The sequence below is a fragment of the Centrocercus urophasianus genome, unplaced genomic scaffold, assembly GCF_019232065.1.
Source record: "Centrocercus urophasianus isolate 14NV4802_14NV808 unplaced genomic scaffold, USGS_Curo_1.0 seq_17, whole genome shotgun sequence".
In the NCBI taxonomy this organism is placed as follows: Eukaryota; Metazoa; Chordata; class Aves; order Galliformes; family Phasianidae; genus Centrocercus; species Centrocercus urophasianus.
Window position 1 is genome coordinate 2,239,488 of NW_024884722.1, and position 19,323 is coordinate 2,258,810.

General features: G+C 40.6%; 1 protein-coding gene across 2 annotated transcripts in view; it reads right to left on the reverse strand.

Moving 5' to 3' along the window:
• The window catches only part of DOCK1 (dedicator of cytokinesis 1), a 272,410-nt gene that overhangs the window by 20,218 nt on the left and 232,869 nt on the right, over positions 1 to 19,323 (reverse strand). For both annotated transcript variants that reach the window (XM_042817852.1, XM_042817851.1), the window contains exons 41-48: positions 18,232 to 18,373; positions 17,979 to 18,057; positions 17,423 to 17,507; positions 15,500 to 15,586; positions 11,709 to 11,885; positions 10,610 to 10,693; positions 5,653 to 5,790; positions 3,687 to 3,832 (exon numbers count right to left, since the gene is read on the reverse strand). In XM_042817852.1, the coding sequence (XP_042673786.1) occupies positions 3,687 to 3,832; positions 5,653 to 5,790; positions 10,610 to 10,693; positions 11,709 to 11,885; positions 15,500 to 15,586; positions 17,423 to 17,507; positions 17,979 to 18,057; positions 18,232 to 18,373 (938 nt within the window). The remainder of the gene's footprint in view (positions 1 to 3,686; positions 3,833 to 5,652; positions 5,791 to 10,609; positions 10,694 to 11,708; positions 11,886 to 15,499; positions 15,587 to 17,422; positions 17,508 to 17,978; positions 18,058 to 18,231; positions 18,374 to 19,323) is intronic.

The following is a 19,323-nucleotide window of genomic DNA, read 5'->3' on the forward strand; positions in this document are numbered from 1 at the left end:
TAATAAAAGACTGTTAGGATATATATTGACAGAAGTACGCACAGATAGACTCACCTACAGCACACACTGATGGGGATGAGATCATGGAATCATAGAATGGCCTGGGTTGCAAAGGAGCACAGTGCCCATCCAGTTCCAACCCCCTGCTGTGTGCAGGTCACCAACCAGCAGCCCAGGCTGCCCAGAGCCACATCCAGCCTGGCCTTGAATGCCTGCAGGGATGGGGCATCCACAGCCTCCTTGGGCAACCTGTTCCAGTGCCTCAGCACCCTCTGACATTACAAAGAATCTCAATAGTGACTGTGCAGACAGTCAGGAGGAGCCAGGTTACTTTCTAAGGAATGGCTGCTCCACACCTGCAGCCGTGTGCTCCAAGTGTGCAAACACACGCAAGGCTGACATGCACTACCACCATCTCTGCAAACTCTACAGTACCAGACTTCTTCTCTTCAGTGAAAAAGAAAATCCTCAGGGGCTTCATGAATTTTTCAAGTAAAACTTTTTTTTTTTAATAACTTTTATATTATAGTGAAAGAATATTTAAATCACACAGGAGCTCTTCTCAGCTAATTTTTTGCTCAGTAATTTAAAGGGAGCTTTCTTTTATCTCGACTTTTAAGGACTACTTTCAGTAAAATACAAAGAGACATTCTAATCTTAACTAGCTAAAATATTCTTAGCAAAAGCGTTTTAGAATTCATATTAACTAAACACAGTACTAAAAACACAACCCAGTTAAAGTTACACCAACGGATTTTAAGAGCACGCCACAAATTATCACATCAGAAAAAAATCTTAAGAACAACAACCAAGGAAACTTTAAAACTTTTTAAAACTTGGTACTTACTAATTTACATCAGGAAAAACTTCCTTACAGAAAGGGTTGTTAAGCACTGGAATAGGCTCCCCAGGGAGGTGGTTGAGTCGCCATCCTTGGATGTGTTCAACAACTGTTTGGATGTGGTGCTCAGGGACGTGATTTAGTCTGTTAGTTAGGGTAGCACGGGTAGGTTGTGGTTGGACTCGATGATCTTTAAGGTCTTTTCCAGCCTGAGTGATTCTATAATTAATACTGGAGTAGCAGTTGGAGTGCCATGAAGACACACGTGTGAAGGCCAACTGTGAAGTACTGGAGGCTTCACATTTCAGACAGCCTGCAGGGATGCTCTTTATCACCTTCACTACGGTGACACCTAGCAGCAAATTATCCTGCACTGTGTTGCACGGGGACAGTTTTGGTGGTGGTGTTGCTACAACTTTCAGTGCATGTTTTCCAGTTTCATTTGAAGGAAAAATGCTGAAAGCAGAACCTGTGGCAACAGCCTCCCGAACCACTGCTCTTATAACCAAAATCATAGGAGCTGGAAAACTGCAAGCTTAGCTGTTAGGCAGTTTCCTTATCTCACAGCATCAAAGCACTCTAAAAAACACCTTCTGTCCCATTTTATAGAGAGAGAAAAGGAAGGGGAACAACTTACTCAGGGCTGCAAAGCACGTCAGTGGCAAAGCCTGGATGTGAGTGCAGGCATCCCAGCACAGTGCAGTTATTTTAGCCACCTGAACTGTGCACCCAGGCTGTTCCTGCAGTGCTGGATTGCAGTGACAGCCACCCACTTGTGCCTCTGCCTTGAGGGCAGCTTGTAGGTTTACAAAAAGAATTGCCACTCTTCACACAGTGATTAATTGCTTCCCTTCTAGGCATTACTATTATTAGTACTATTAATTATTTGTACGCAGTGTATCAGTGACAAAAATGGGCCAGCATGCCATGCTCGTACTGGAAGTACATGAGACCTTTCAAAACACTCAGGTGGGGTGGGACTCCCCTTTGCCCAGCTGGTGCTGTGAGTGCCTGCAACCGTGCTTCAGCAGTCCCACTTTGAGCAGCGGTTAAACCAAAGGTCTCTCTTTAAAGTAGGAGGTTTATTTATACGTAGAGTTGGGAGTTGTAAAACAGATACTGTGTCAACGTCTGCTTTGAGCTCTTATTGTTAAAAGGCTCTGAAATCTGGGCCAGCTGGGAGATGGTATAAAATACAAGTTGGGTGGGTGATAGGGGTAAGGCACTGTCAGCTCCATTTTTAGTTGCTTTTCTTAGCTCTATCTCCAGTCTATGAAGAATGTATCTTGAAGACTGGGCCAACAGAAAGTAAGAAAGGCCACATGATTATAAACCCAATCAACTTTGGACTGGGACACCACATAACTCCTTCCAAGTGAGGAGTGACAAAGTACCCACAGCATTCTTATTGTCATCTGCATTTTAGAGCTCTTCCATTGTATTACTTACATCTGATGATTTTTCCTCTCCTGCTCAACTGATCAAGCAAATGAGCACTTCTTCATGTCTAAGTGATGATCTTTGCTATGTTCTCTCTGCATGTATTACAGCTGCACAGCCCAGGGGCTCAGAGCAGGAGCTGAGCTGCACTGTGATCCATATGAGTTTTGCTCTTATGCACGTATTGAGTGGACTCACTAGATCCTCAAAATCTCCTAACTGACACCTACTTAAGCTGGCATGGAGAAGCAAAAATTACAAAAGCAGCTTTCAGTGGAGAAAGAAAGATACAGGTAATGATTTCGAAGTGAAAAAGAGAAAGAGGCAGGAAGGGAAAGAATTGAAGATGAAGAACAGAAGAGGAAAAAATCATTTCCTTCTGAAATAAGAAAATAACATGCCCAGTAACATGGGATGGCAGGCATGCTGAAATTCCAGCAAGGCAACTTCCATAGCTGAATTAGTGAAAGTGCATTACTGGCTCTGCTGTCCTACGCTTATATAAACATGATTCACTGTGCATGTGTTACAGAGGGTAATGTAATGAGATCCAAACCTCGCCCTGTTTGCAGTTCATTCCCAATGTGTGCATAAACTGCTTGTAATCAAGGTAAGTATCATGTTGGTCCTTGGGCGCTGTACTTAATTTTACTTGATGCTTTTACTCTCTAGTCAGGTAATAACTTCCTCTGAAGGTGCACGAGGGGCACTGACATTTCTAGCACATCTCTGCAAGTTAGCAGCCCTTCAGGAGGCTTTTACAACGCTGCTGCCTCGGTCAAATATTGAGTTTCTGGATTGTGAATATGCCTGGGGGGAGGAGGAGAGAAAGGGAAGTTCTGAGGCTGAGCGGAAAGCCCAGGAAGAAAACAGATTATTTCTTTTGAGGGATGTGACTGTGAGACAGGGCTTATCAACAGAATTCCCAGTTCTCATGTGAAATATCTTGATAACCCTTGAAGTACAATCTTGCCATAAGCAGCTTTCCCTCTGGCAGCATGGGTGAGAAGAAATGACTGAGCAGGCAGCTAATCCCTTCCTTCTCCTGAGCCCCACCTGTTTACTGCTACAAGACTGGCTGAGCTCATCTCATCACGTACTTTGCAAGCGATCGGTTCCAAACAATTACACTTGCAATAGTTCAAAACGAGAAAACTTATCTCCTGTTGTGCTGGTGATCTGGGTTGAATGCTTAGGGGGCTTTGTTTGAAAGAGTACCAGAAGCAGCATTACATTTATTCTTGTTTAAAAAAAAAAAAAAAAAAAAAAAAAGAAATATATTTTGAGATAAACATTTCTATCTTTTTCTGTTGGCGTTTTGCCCGCGGGGTGGTGACAATCCTAAGATTTGCACACCAAATCTTGCTTTACAAGACACAACCCTGCACGGTCGCTCCTTACGCACCCATCTGAGCCCGGCCGAGAAGGAGTGCTGTCTGAGGAGATGGATGACACTGAGGCAACTGACAGCGGCCTTGAAGACGATGGCATCGTGAAAGACCTCACCATGGACCTTGGCCGACTGCCTCGTCTGTCATCTAGGCTGGAAGGCTACAACAAAGCAACATATGAGAGATGTGAGTTTACTTTTTAAGTCACGGTGAAGCTGACATCTGGCTCCAAAAGCAACGCAGAAAGGTTCAATGGTTTTATTTCCACGTTATGTTCATTACGCATTATGCTTAACAACAAGGAGATCAATCCTATAGAAAATGCTAGATGAAGTTTTCTTCTGTTTTTGTTTTTCAAAATTAAACAAAATAAACAAAACAAAACCAAAACCCAAGCACACCAGTAAGAGGAGCTTTGAGTCAGGAGAGCCAGTTGACGGAGTGACATCCAGGTGAAGAAGAAAATATATGGAAGGTTTATTTTTTTCACGCAGACAATTTCAGAGTTCTGAATATTTATACAAGCTTTGTTAGTCATTAATAACTGATATATGCATAAAATAATTGAACTCTTTCAGTCAACAAATACAAATCTCACGCTGTTTAATTACAGGTAGATTTTCCACCCTGTCAACTACTGGCAAATTGACATTGTACAGAGAAGACAGAAGCGATAAAGCTCCATCAATCCTGACAATTCTTACTGGTGGGCAGAGCGAAATGAGGAAGATAACACCACCTGTGTATGAATTTCCAGTCATCTGTCTGGTGATGTAAACGTGTATTGCTGAAGTGACTGACATGCAAGTGTCATTAATGTCAATTACTTCTGTTCTCCTAGGGAATAAATGATTATTTGATCTTTTCCTCTACCTAAGTGTATTAGGAAGAAGTGATCTAAAGGACTATTAATGGAGCAGCACGTAGAAGGACACTATGAAGGCTGGTAAGCTCCACATAAGATCTCAGTTGTCCTATTACAAAAAAAGTCACTGCTATAGAAAAAATGAAATCAATCTCTGAAGGAGACATTGTCAGTTCTTCCAGCAGATGAAGATAAAACTAAGTCCAGCAGTCTTCAGTGCACTGTTAGGACAGAGCTCTGCACTCAGACCTAGAGCAACTCTAACCATTTGCTTCTTGGGTCCTGTTTATTCAAACTGATTCATACAACAGCATGCAAACTGTGTGGCTTTTGACAGCATCGTCAATTACTTTCTCAATTAGGAAGCTGTATGCTGGCTTTTGGCCTTCTATCTCTATGGGTTATGCTCAAAAGTGAAACAACAAATCATTGGAAACACCACCAACTTCCATTCTCTGACTTAAAATGAAGCAGAAACTGAAATCACTTGATGGAATGGCAAAAGCATCAACTCCAGCACCACTATACCCCCAAGAGGAGCAGCTATCTATTGCCTGCATTTAGGGTAGTGCCAGGTGTGTGAAAATCCAAGATGCAGGCTGCACATCACTGCAGGCCTGTACGGCTCTGACATCTGGAAAGGAACTAAATCACAGAATGGCTTGGGTTGGAAGGGACTTCATGAAGCTCCAACCCCCCTGCTGCAGGCAGGGCCACCAACCTCCACATTTAACAGCAGCCCAGGCTGCCCAAGGGCCCCATCCAACCTGGCCTGGAACACCTCCAGGGATGGACGGGGCATCATATCCTCTCTGGGCAGCTGTTCCAGCATCTCACCAGTCTCTCTGTAAAGACCTTCCCCCCGACATCCAACCTAAATCATCCCTCCTTCAACTTGAAACCACTCCCCATGTCGTGCTGTTATCCATCCTTTCAAGGAGTTGACTCCCTCCTGTTTGTAGACTCCCTTTAGGTACTGGATGGCTGCAATGAGGTCACCCCGCAGCTGCATCAACACTACTTTTTTAATCAGTGAAAACAGAGTAATTCAAAGTTGCCGACAGTGTAGAGAAATGCCCAATCTGTTTGAAGCATGATGCTGGCAGCTGACTTACCACAGCTCGGACACCATACTGCTTCTCAACTTTGTCCTTCAGCTGCCTGAAGCAAGCCTCCATCCGCTCATGGAATGGCCTCAGTGCCTCCGTCACCTTCTCACCATGAATGCGGATGCCCTCTGCCAAGAATGGGATCTGCAAAGCACAACACACAGCCCTTAGTGCACAGAGTCCTTCCCATTGATGGTACAGGCAAAAGTCCCACATTTGTTTTACGAGGAGGGAAAGATCTTGTAGAATATCAGCACTAATGAAAGCCACTGTCTATGAAACACAACATAGTAAAAAAAAAAAAAAAAAAAAAAAAAAAAAAGTCTAAGAAGTATGTTGTATCTGATTTCCTTTTCTCAATTGTTACCTGCAGTCCTTCAGAATTAATATACCCATAGTTCTGCCCCATCCTCATACAGCAGAGCAGCAGCTGAATTCACCTGGCAGCACAATATTCCTATCAGGCCACATTCACAACCCCAATACCTGCTGCCCTTTCAAATGGCAAACTGATGAATGACGACTTGCACACTGGGTTATTAAAACCCCTCCTTTCCCAGGTTCAAAGAATATAAAACCTTGAAGGAAAAAATATTTGTGTGCTTTCTTTAGTAAATGCTCTTCTAAAGCTGCAAACGAGCAGCATCCCTGGACAAGTATATATTGCAGAGTAATATTTATTAATAAATTATATAGTTTTATATACTGAAAGCTACGTTTCCCCTTAGAAAAAAACATACTTGATTTTCTTTGGGAACAAAACAGGAGAGGAAAAATTAAATCAGACCTTTTTTGTAACTGAAAATAATCATTTATATGCAAGACTTCTGTCACAAAATACCCATGCCAACACAGGTTTATATAATTAGTTCATAGTGTGGAGGTGTAGCTGACCTTTTAAAATGTTTTAAGAGAGACATCTTCATTCCCACGGCAATCCAGATATACCATTAGAGTTCTCTATCTGCAGCTTATGAAAAATATTTCCTCTTCCAGGTCCGCTCCAGCCCACACAGTGCTCTGACTCTGACTTAGGTATCCTCTGCAGCAACCAAGCTAAGAGGCTGCTTCTTAATAATTCATAATTAAATCATGATACTGATTAAAAACAGACTTTTCTCGTAAGACTGAGCAGCAATCAGAACAAATAGCTTTATCAGTAAGGAGAATAATAAAGACAGACAAACTACAGATGAACAAACTCAAGAAACGTCACCAAGATGGCTCTCTGCTTGGGCACCACTTAAACGGACACCATTCCTTTTCCTAGAATACACCCAAGAGAAGTCCCAACACTGACAGCACTTTTCACTGCAGCTACTTCTATTGGTAGCTGCATGGACAGTCACTCCACAGAATTTAAGTTACAACCTGGAAAACTTCTCTGCTCAAAATAAGTAAATGAATTTCAAGTTGTTCAGCGTCACCAGGCCCCATTCTGACCCTGCTGTTTTGAGAGGGTAAGTGGTCACGTTGTGCATTTATTTAAGGGAACCCACTGGCTCTTTTGAATGGGGTCTGGTTTAGAAAATCAAATGGCCAAGATGAAGTCCAGACGGGGTGCGAGGCTCCGGCTCAGAGCTGATTATAAAGAGCATTAATGAGCCTGTCCTAGGGAACAGGCATCTCCGATTTAAAAAATGAAGGGATACGAAGCAGAGGATGTGGTTTTTGGCAGGGGAAAGGCCCAACCAAGAAAAAAACTGTGGGTGCAGCCAGAGTGAAGGTGGTAAGCAGGGCTGCACCTCTGGTGTACAGCAGGCTGAGGAACACAAGCGCTGCTCAGGGAATGGGCACAGGGAGGCACCAAGTGCTCAGAATCACTGAATTGCTCAAGTTGGAAAAGACCTTAAAGACCATCGAGTCCAACCACAACCTAACCATCCTACCCTCACTCTAACACAACCCACCAACAACCCTTCACAAGCCTTGGCATGGAGGCTGAAAGGCACTGAGAAGAAAGGGGCTGTTACTCTGCAATGGAAGCAAACTTCCTCTGCTAGCTGCCAAATTCTTCCTCCTCATTTCTAACCACTGGAAAAGGGAAATCTTGTTACATATCACTGAACTTGAAAGCCGCATGAACCTCTGCAGGATGCTGAGACAGAGGCAGGCTGCCATGCTGCTCGTCCTGTCCATTCATTTTCCTGCTGAGGAGTGAGTGGGGCTGCATTAGTTTTTATGGCTTCATTTCATAACATCCTAGAGGGTAACCTGAGCTTTTGAGAGGGGAAGGAAGCAGCAAAGGTCGCATTAAATAACTGGACTGGAAAACAAGGAGGCAAATAAGAGGGGAAACCAGCTCAAAATCACATTACTGCCACCAGGCCCCATTTGTTAATTTGAAAATTGCACTGCAACTTAATATTAGTCCTCGATTTATTCATTTTTTAATATTTTTTTTTCCGTTTAAAATCTTGATCTGCTGTCAAAAACTATGAACAAGGTACATGCATTTTAATTAACAGCTTAAAATCTCTCACCATCTGAAATGGTAATATAACCACAGAATGGCCTGGGTTGAAAAGGACCACAATGCTCATCTACTTCCAACCCCCTGCTATGTGCAGGGTCACCAACCAGCAGCCCAGGCTGCCCAGAGCCACATCCAGCCTGGCCTTGAAACACAAAGTGTGTTTGCAAAGTTCAGGCTGTGAATGCTACCATTTTATTTTATTTTTTTAGCAATGTAGAAGGAGTATCAAATCTTTATGACGTTGGTTTTTTATGCTGTAAATACAGCAGCTAAATGCCAAGTGACCAACATTAGTTATTCATTTCATTAACATAAGCAGCTTGAAATGATACAGTTACACGGGAACTAATTCTTCAAGGGAGAAAGGACTAAGATGGGTAAAAATGCACTTTGCTTTAGTAATGATATTTATACGAAAACACAGTGGAAAGAAACAATTATTTTAATTAAAATCATTACTGTGTAATTGAAATTTATGGGAATTGTAAGAGGACAGTGCACAAAATGCAAAGCACAACTGAGACAAAGGCAGGGGAAGGGACAGAAAAAATGAATTTAAACAGTCAGCTGATAATACAACTGTCAGACTATTTCATATACCCAGATTGATTTATAGAGCATAAAGAAAATCTCTGTGTGATTATAAAACTCCAAGAACCAACATTATTGAAAAATGAAAACTCATTTTGGCTTTCAATCACTGTCAAGCCATTGATGAAAACAAACCACTGCCTTCGTTTGGAATGTTTCCATAACAACTTGCTCATTAGACCAGCTCCCCTCCCCGCTGCCATCAAGTTATCATGTGTTCTGAACACTGACATTACGTTGGAAATATATTTAAGCCTTAGGATACACTGGATGTACACAAGACTCAGTGCTGACTTCCACTCAGAAATGACTGCACCTGTTCAGATAAATAAAACAGTTTCTTCTGATCACTTTGCTCCATCTTCCCGCCTCTTTTTTTTTTCAGAGCACTGATGGGATATTATGTACTTAAAACCAGAGTCTAATTAAAAAAGCACTGTGATTAGGTTCGATATATATTTTCAAATTGTAATGCTATTTGAACACACATCACCAAAGTGAATCTGTGCTGGAATTCATTTGAAGTAGTGCTATCAGAGGCAAAGGGAGAGAGCTGACATGAAGTCAGTCTTCTGGGATCAAATTATTTTCCTCTATAGAACTTAAAGCTCCTCAAATCTAATCTTCTGTAAAAGCTCAGAGAAAAATGAATAAATAAATATCTTTTTTTCAGACCCAAAGAGTTGCTATTCAGTGATAGTTTTCTGGCCTTCAGAGGGTGATTTTTCTCCTCTTTCTTTCTTTCCTTTTTAAAACTTTTTTTCTTTTTTAAATTCTCTGTCTTTGCTTCTGTTACCTTTAAAACTGAATCCTATAGAAATGTAAATTATTGCCTTTATTAGAAAAATAAAATTGAATATAAAAAGGCAACTACGTACTTTGTTCTTCTAAGGGAAAAACAGTTCCAGTCGTATTGGTACTTTTTCTTGTTATCATAAAATCATCTTGAGACCTCTGAAAAGTGTTTAGCATATGACTTTGGAATAGAACTGGAATTGTTTCCTGTTTGTCTTGCAAAATATTCTTCAGTACATATAAATGCTGTTCTTTATGCAAGGAGATTCCTGCTTTGTTTAAGGCATTGAACTGGAAATCTGCGTTCTCTTGCTGGTTCAGAATTATTAATCTGTGTGATCTTAGATTTCAATCATTCCTACTCTAATATACCACCAAGGAGATATCAGGTAATTTCACTCTATGATGTGGCATTAGTGAATCATGAATATTATCATATCTATATCTATCTATACATATCACATTATTGAGTATTATGTGAAGTTATACAGCAAACGAAGCGATGACTCCACTGTGTCCACATTAATTTTACTATTCTGCACATAAATCAGTTTTTTTATTCTCATATATAACATTCTGTGCTAAAATGTACAGGTACATGTTATGTACAGGTACATATTTACAAATATTCACAAACAGAAAACATCTTGTTGGAAGAAAGAAGTGAACATGTGAAGAAATGCTGCAACAAAGCATGTGCACAGGAGGAGGGACTCAGTATTAAACATTTAACCTGAATGTTTGCCAAAATGTTGTTAAAATCAGCCTTAGAAAGTTAAAATGCAAAGCTTAATTGCTAATAATGGCAACCAACGTGATTACAAAATCTTTCTTGTTTGAGCAACATGAGACATTGTCACTGTGTTATGGCTAAAAAAAAAGTAAGAAAAAAAGAGGAAAAAAAAAAAGAGGTTAATCATATTTGATCCTTGTGGGTTTGTCAAATGACAAATGATGTCAGATCTGAAAAGATGAGCTTCAGCTCAAACTCTAAGTCAGTTTTACATGACAAAGAAGCAGAGTAAATAGTTTGATGTCTGAATTTTCTCAACAGTGGCACTAAATTGCCTTCGTGTGGCCAACAGGACTTGGAATCCTTACCTGCCAAGCTATCAGGTCCTTCAGTTTTTCAATCTTGTCATGATCTTCCGGATGCTCATGCATATATCTTTCAGTAAAAAAAGCCTAGTCAAGAGAGAAAAACGAGGGAATCAACATCTACAGCCATGGAAAGATCACCTGCAGCAAAGATAAATGAGTCAACCCAAAAGTTCTGCAAAAGAGCAGTAGTAGCTAAAAATATAAGTGGAAAAACTAGGAAAACATGCATAATTTATTAAAGTTTTAAGATTGATGCATCAATCCTTCACAATCAGCAAAGCGGGTGGATGAGCACATGGCAGACAAGAGCAAATCTCATGGGCAGCACCAAGAGGACTTCTGCTTGGCACAGCTCTGAAGCTGCTTCTTTGCAGTTCCCAGGACATAAGAACTTTTAGTTGATGAAATGCATGACAGTTACAGAAGGACAGGAATGGATGAAGCCACTGACGTGCCAACCAGCATGTATTTTCTCCATGTATGTTACAAAATACATGCTGCTTGTGTACGCCAGCAAAATATGATTAATGTTCAAAACATGAGCAAGAGAGAGATGGGGTTTACACACTTTCCCATATCTTCTCACCTACAACTTTAAAATATAACGTTGTAACATGAAGTTAAGATTATTTAGATACATTTGCAACTGGTAAGCAGCTCAGAAAGTCTCTAGCACTTGATTAATCCTTCAAAAACTCATGCATCTGAAAGCAATGGAGAAAATTGCAGCCAGTTATTTGGTCACTGAAGTTCACTCAGAAATTCCTGCTTCAGGTCTGATGTCCAAGCACATGAGAGCACACACTGAAAATGCCATCAATCTCACTTTGTAATTCTAGCAAGCAATTGCCTGCCCCATTCCTATGTAAGCACTCCTGAAGCCAAGCGTATCATCCTTCACTTCAAATTTAGAAAGGACAAAAAATGCATCCACAAATATCAGAAAATCCTAACAAAGATACAGTTTTAAGCAATGTTCTCCAAAGCATTTATTAGGGGAGGCTCACAAAGCGTCTCTACACACAAACACAGTACTAAAAGATGAGGTGCAGAGCTTCCAAGAGGTGAACTGCTGCAGGACAGTACAGTTTGATGTTACCTTCTCATAGTTGGTGAAACCTCCCATGACTGCAGGATCCACAATGCCGTTCAGTAGCATAGAGAGAGGGTTAATGGGTAGATTTGGATCATTTAAATGTTGTTGAATCATGTTATTGATCTTATCGTTTGTTAGCTGCATGGTTTCTATTGCATTTTCCAGTGGACTAATTTCAACCTAAAATAAAAACAAAAGGATGCTTTAATTAAGGAGCAGAGTTTTTAACCTGCCGTGGAGCTGGTTGTCCATCAAACCATTGCATTCAGAAGCACTCCTAGAAAGATATTTTAACAGATAGTTAACAAAAAGGCTGGCTTCAGACACTGACAGAATCATTAAGGTTGGAAAAGGCCACTAAGATCCTCCACGCCCACTAACCACATCCCCACTTAAATGTTTGGTGTCTATATACTGCACCGAATGCTATCTGTGGAGATACTGAGATAACTGATAAATGGTATCTGCAGAAAAAGTTGAATGCATTTCGTTGCTGCAGTACAGATTACATCTCAAAGTACAACAGAGCAAAACATTTACAAAGGCTCTGACAAGAATCATGGGAGGTTTGCAGAGGATTATGGAGAATATCACAGATTATGGATCAGTGAGTTTTAGCAGCACAAAGAATCCAGCTTAATGTAACAGTAAGAAAGAAATGATGACTTAATGTGGATTTTCTGATGAAAAACGTAATCCTAAGAAGCTCAAAAATCAAGAAGGTATTTTTGCAGTGATTATTTTGGTACGTATCCAAGGAAATGAAGTTTAACATGTTGAAGAGATGGCTTCTGTGCTATCTACAGTGCCTTTTCTCCACGGCGTTTCATTTTCTTCCTCCTATCTTAGATAATGAGTAAGAAATTTTCTTTTTCACATAGCTTCATTGAAGACAGATCTTCAGATGTCTTAATGGGGTGAAGCAGCTCTTACACTGAGCAAAACTTTCTTGATTTTAATTGACTGATCTCCAACTATTATTTATTGGTCAATGCATCTTTTTATTTATTGGTCACTGCGTCTTTCAGCATGACAGCTGCTCATACTGAAAGAAGAATTATTAAAATATTTAAAATGTTGCCAAAATAGGCCCATTTCATGAACGAGCTAAAAATGACTAATTAGCAGCAACCCACAGTGTAGGTAGTCCTTAATGGAAGCCTCAAGTCATAGCCTACTTACATTAAAATATATATATGTGTGTGTATAGGAATAGAAAAGGAACGTTAATTGAGGCCTACGAGGAAAATGCAAGTGTATATTTGATTACAGCCTGATTTACATAAATGCTACATAAACAAAGAAGCACTTCTACCTGGCTATCAGTTGCTAACCACGTTTCTGAGGAGCACTTATAATCAAATCTCTTTCCTTGTTACTCTTACACCTGCCATGTGATTACACCAAGGGTGTTGTAATTAGCATCTTTAGAGGTCTGCCTGGTGGATAGTTCTGGAAGGGCAGCAAGCTGGGTGCCTCTGCACAGCCATGGCCCAGAGCAGGCTGAGACAGCACCAGCTGACCACCTCTTCAAGCTGAGGCTGCTATCAGCAACATTTGGATGGGGAAAATGAAGACCACATTCATTTGGAAAGAACATTGTGTGCTAAATTTAGGATTCTGTCGTTTTTATTAACGGGCTTACAACGAGGAAATAATTTGTTGATGAACCATTGCCTTCAAAGCTCTCGAATATCTACAGAAATTAGCACTCATTGAGCTGACTGACATCTTTTCTAACTTCTCTGTATCAGTAATCATGGCTTGCTTTCTCAGCCTGCCTTCTTCCCCTGCTCCCCTTTACATTTCAAATGCAGAGCTGCAGCTCCCATCCCACTTCTGTGTGCTGCTGTGCACTGGACCTTCCTGAGAGCTGTTTATTAAAAAATACACACATACTTGTGAACCTAGGTAGCTTGCTATCTCTGTGTGCTACACAATCTATTTATGGCAAACAAAAATGCTATACTCATACTTGCAACACTTTAAAAGTTAAACATAAAAAGACACAGAATAATGCTTGGGCTTTTTAACTACATACAATTCAAAGTACAGCTTCTCACTCCGTGGCTGCCTCAGCAGTTTTTTTCTCTACAACTATTTGTGTCCAGCTAAACCAAATCAGATACAGAACAATGAATGCATACAATTAATTCCTTGTTGGCAGCCAACAAAAACAGTTTAGGTACCGAGTTCTCAGAAGTAATTAAAAAAAAAACAAAAACCAAAAAACAACCACAAACAGATTAAAGGAAATTCTGCATGTTTCCATCGTTTGTGTAACACAACAAATTGCCTTTAATAAATGTCTTAGTTCCCCCTTAGCATCTCACCTCTTCCTTCAAAGATACGCTGGTTTGATCAATACAATATGAAATGTGCAAAGCTACTTTAATTCATTGCACTTAGTAAAACATCAATAATATTCATATCCATAACCCAGATGTAGCATTACAGGCATGTACATTCAGTGGTTGTGCTTCTAGCATTGCAGCTGACAGGAATCCTGAAGAAAGTCAATACCAATTTTGCAGCAGCTATGCCAGAGCTAGGTCAAAAGTCATCCCTCGCTGTCTTCCCATATATTATTAAGGCCCATTCTGGTATCATTTTCCAACTATGTGACTAATGTGATCCTTGCTTACAGCAAGCTTATAGAAGGTGCTCACACAGGGCTTCTGTGCATGCCTGTGACAAGCACAGCGTTCAAGGTGCATGTGCACAAAATGCTTGCTATCAGGCTGCTCCTAACTCGTAAGGAAAAGAGACTTCCATCAGATTTGCCAGCCTCTACGAACAACACCTTTTCCAAGGACAAAGATAAACACCGTCTTCCCTATCAGGATTATACTGAAAATATAAAATTTATTAAAAATTCAACCCGTTTTATTCAGATGCTTATGACTGTCAAACATCACATTCATATTCTGTTACTATAGATACCGTAGTAATTTTCTGCTTTACTTCTGATCATCTAAATACAACTGTCCAACATATCCTCAATGGAGCAATGAAAAAGGTTTTAATTAATCATATGCAAATTGTTCTTTTCCTTTAAAAATAAGCCTCACAAGAGAGAACTAAAAACTGCAGTAACAATGCTTTTATTGCTACTTAAAAATTACAGCTGCATAAGAATAATTTAATATTTAAGGCACTTAATGGATACGTCTTATCTGAACAGTCTAAATGGTAGAACAGAGGAATGCCTATTTTTGAGCTGCTTGGTGAGGTTGCTAGGGTGTATTTTAGCCAACTACAGAAATGAAACAAAAACAATCTTTAAGTGCAAATGCTAAGAACAGAAGTAATGCAGACACACAGAAAGAACTCAATTCATGGCGTATTTTGAACCAGTCACAATAAGAATACCAAAATGCCCTTTTCCAAAATTCAGACTGGTTTCATTTTTATGTAGCAGGGCTCCCCTGCAACACCTCGGTTCCCTCTTCATTTGGGGCATGTGGCTTAAGCCACAGGCTGTAATGGCTCACCTGCTGAAAGATGGAAATGCTTTATAGAAGTACTTCAAGTACTTTATCAGACCTTGCCCTAAAGGTCTGGAAGGTTCAGCATGTACTACCTTGTATCAGGAGTGGAAATCATTACTTTAGTCACCCCTAGTCAATAATCAGCATCCTCTGCAAGCAGGTTCCCCTTGTCTTAGGATAGCAGATACAGTCACATTGATTGCTCGTTCACAGAAGCACAGTCACACAGAAATATAAATGCTCCCTGGCTGTATAAAAGCCCCCTTCTCTTATGTAACCTCAATAAAACCAAACTGAACTCACCATGAAAACCGATTTGACTTCAAACCACCTCAGAATCCCTGGTAATTTGTATGCTGTCACATAGATGGTTCTCTCGATCCACATATTCTGCAAAGAAAACGTACACATCACGTTACCAGATTGATAGCTGTTCTCTTAAGAAAGACTTACAACATTATCATCAGGCAAAAGACCTGCAATCTGACAGACATTACAGAGCCAGAGGGAAATTTCAGATAGAATCTGCGTGGGGAGATGGAAAAGTGATGATTTAAATCTGTGGTCACTTTGGCACAGTGACACTGATATACTTTCATGAGAGAAAAGAATGCTCTCCTTCCAACAGGGGAGCACTGTGTTAGAAGACACAGATGTTTGACCAAAGTGACGTTCTCCTACGCACCTTCTGGGGCTTTCATGGACCATCCTTCACCAAACCACATCATTTGGATGTGAGGAAAGTGCAGCAGAGAGACAGCATCCCCACAGAGGCTGTGTCCTCCCCGTCCTGGAGGCTTTCAGGAGCCACCAGGGTAAAGCCCTGGGCACTTGGGCCTGACCTTAGAGCTGACCAAAACACCTCTTGATCTGATTTGTTACAACTGGAACAATTGGTAGTTCCTCTTATTTATTATGGGGCTTCTTAAAAATCTGAACTATTTACTCCATCTTCCATTAACAGAAGAGCTTTCAAAGCGATTTCAATATACTTGATCTTTTATGTATACTCATACTGTAAGCAGTGGAACTGAGGTCTGGCATCACAGTTCCATAAAAAGAGGGTTTCTTACTCAGCTAAATCCACTTAGATTACCAAATTAATGATTTTTGAAAGAAAAACCAGTGAAAGAGGCCAGGGACACTGAAGGAGTCTCTCGATGAATGCTCAGTCTGTAGGAAACCAAGTGCTTGGCATTTATTAATGAAAGGATTACATTAGAGCCTGCAACTTACAGAGAACCAAGTTCTTTCCTTAAAATAATAAGTTAATGCATCATTTCTTAAATTCTGCTACTGCTACTTCACACCTACTGGTACTGTGAATAAATTGGTGACCATAAAAAAGGACAATCAAATTGATGTAGCCTGTTCTAAACATTGTGATGAATATAAGCTGTGCTCAAAGGGAGTTTTATTGACCATTAGCTGAAACATATGGCTTTCTTTAAAAAAAAAAATTGCACTGCTGCAAAAAAATTGTTTTCAGAAGATGCCCCAGAAGGATTTTCGTAGCACGGTACGCTTTGGAAAGATACAGCTATTTTTTTCAGCTGTAACAGTGTTAAATTTCTGTCTCAAACTAGTTTTTAACAATCATATCGTATCACAGAATCACAGAATGGCCAGGGTTGGAAGGAACCTCAAGGATCATGAAGCTCCAACCTCCCTGCCACATGCAGGGCCACCAACCTCCTCATTTCACAGCAGCCCAGGCTGCCCAGGGCCCCATCCAACCTGGCCTTGAACACCTCCAGGGATGGACGGGGCATCACAGCCTCTCTGGGCAGCTGTTCCAGCACCTCACCACTCTCACTGTAAAGAACTTCCTCCTGACAACCAACCTAAATCCTCCCTCTTTCAATTTCAAACCATTTCCCCTTGTCCTGCTGTTATCCACCCTTTCAAAGAGTTGACTCCCCTCCTGTTTGTAGGCTCCCTTTCGGTACTGAAGGCTGCAATGAGGTCACCCTGCAGCCTTCTTTTCTCCAGGCTGACCAACCCAGCTCCCTCAATCTGTCTTCGTAACAAACTAAACACAACTTTGTCTATTTTTTTCTGCTGCTATAAAACGAGATGCTTTTTTAAGAATTGAACTTCTATGAAAAATAATCAAATTTGAGCTCTCAATATATGGTTAAGTAAACGAATCACAACAAATACTTCAGATTATCAAAATGCAGGGGAATAAACAAGAAAAATGCTCAAATTAGGTTTTTCTTTTACCGCAAATTCGTTGTCTGGGTTTTTCTCTCCCTTTCGAACGGGCCGTGAGTACTCAAACCGCTGGACTTCATTCACTCTATAGAAGCTGAAAAAGGGGAAGAGCACAATCAAAATCAGTTGGTATCTGTTTAGGATTTGCTGCTTAATACTACTAGAAAAAAGCTTATGTGTAAGTATCAAATATTTATGGTATATCACTATTATCCTGTGAGTTTGACAGAATCTGACCTAATATGAAGAATATCAATGAAATGTGCTTGTATCCCTACACTCCTTGGCTCTGTATATGTTCAAAATACAACCAGAAGAATCATAGAGTTGCTCAGGTTGGAAAAGACCTCAAAAACCATCCAGTCCAGCTGCAAACTAGCCATATTACCCTAACTAACAACCCTCTGGTAAATCACGTCCCTGAGCACCACATCCAAATGGTTTTTAAACACATCCAGGGATGGTGACTCAACCACCTCCCTGGGGAACCTATTCCAGTGCTTGAAAACAAGTCTTAGTGCTAAGAAAGAAGACTGATTAACTTGGCAAAACCATCAAAACTCACCTCACGATTTGTTCTGACACCGGCTTGTGGAATTTGGGTGGCAAATCAAGCTTTGGCTTCACAGTAAAGCACTGGATATCTGAAAGCACGGGTTAAGAACTGAAAAGACAATCTCCAATCTGCAGTACAGGTAGTTCAACAGGAACACGGTGAAAGAACAAGATTAACACGGTGCACCAACGAAGGCAAAAGTGCAGCAGCTTGCTGCCAGCAAACACCTCTCTGCAGGAGCTGCCCTGCAATCCAAGGATACACTGGCCAGAGGAGTTTTTGATCTCGTCACCCGGTGGAGACGTTGTCTTCATTTTCTCTGCATTGGGAAACTGAGTTAACAGCCTGGCTTCGAAGTCCTCGCGCCGCTCGTACTCTTTTCCCCGGTAAATGAAGACTTTGTTCTGGAAACAAATAGAGAGGTGAAGTCCCCATACCAGCAATGAACTGGGATCTCAGAAGCGTTGACTCCAGTGATGGCCAGAGAGATGCTTTAACACTGGGGTGTAATCAATAGACTACAAATATTTTACATCCACTCAAGAAAGCACAGGTGTCTCTCCATAACTCTGTCTTGGTATTCAGATCCCCAAGCACAGGCTTATTTTTAGGTTTATGTACAATGGATTCAATGGGACCCAAACACATGATTTCAAGGAGCTATACAACAGACGCGCCCTGAAAACTTATTAAGACAAATAATGTCCATCAAATCCAAGACCACCCTCTGTCATCCTTCTCATCCACCTTCTATAGATAATGGAATGGACATAAGTAACTGAACTAGGCTTTTCCTATGAGTACATTTACTAAAGGGTATTAATGTCAGCAAGCAAGAACGGCAGATGAAAGCACAAAGACAAAAGAATGCCATTTTAGAAGTAAATGACACTGTTAAGAAGACTGTGGGTGCTACCAGTGATCATGCATCGCTGTGAGCAACTGCACAGGACACAAAATTTCACTGGTGGCACTGAGTTCCTTTGCAAAGTTATCCAGCTCTTTATTGTGTGTTCATCACTTCGGAGATTCCTGTTAATGCAAGCCTTTCCTACAGGAATATTATAAGGGAATAAATGCTTCTTGCATGGTAAAACATAAGAGATCATTAACAAACATTTAAAAAAATTCTTATTAATGTTTTTGCTGCCTAACACATCATATTTTTCTTCTCTGACACTTGACAAAATACATTATATGTACATTACATGTACTTCCAGCACCACAATCATTCTTGTTTTTTTCACATCACATCTCTTTAGCATCAGCCTTTTGATCCCAAACCCACATCAGCTTGCACAGCATCATGCATTTGCATCTGTTCCTGACATATGGTTGTGTCAGTTTGCAGAAC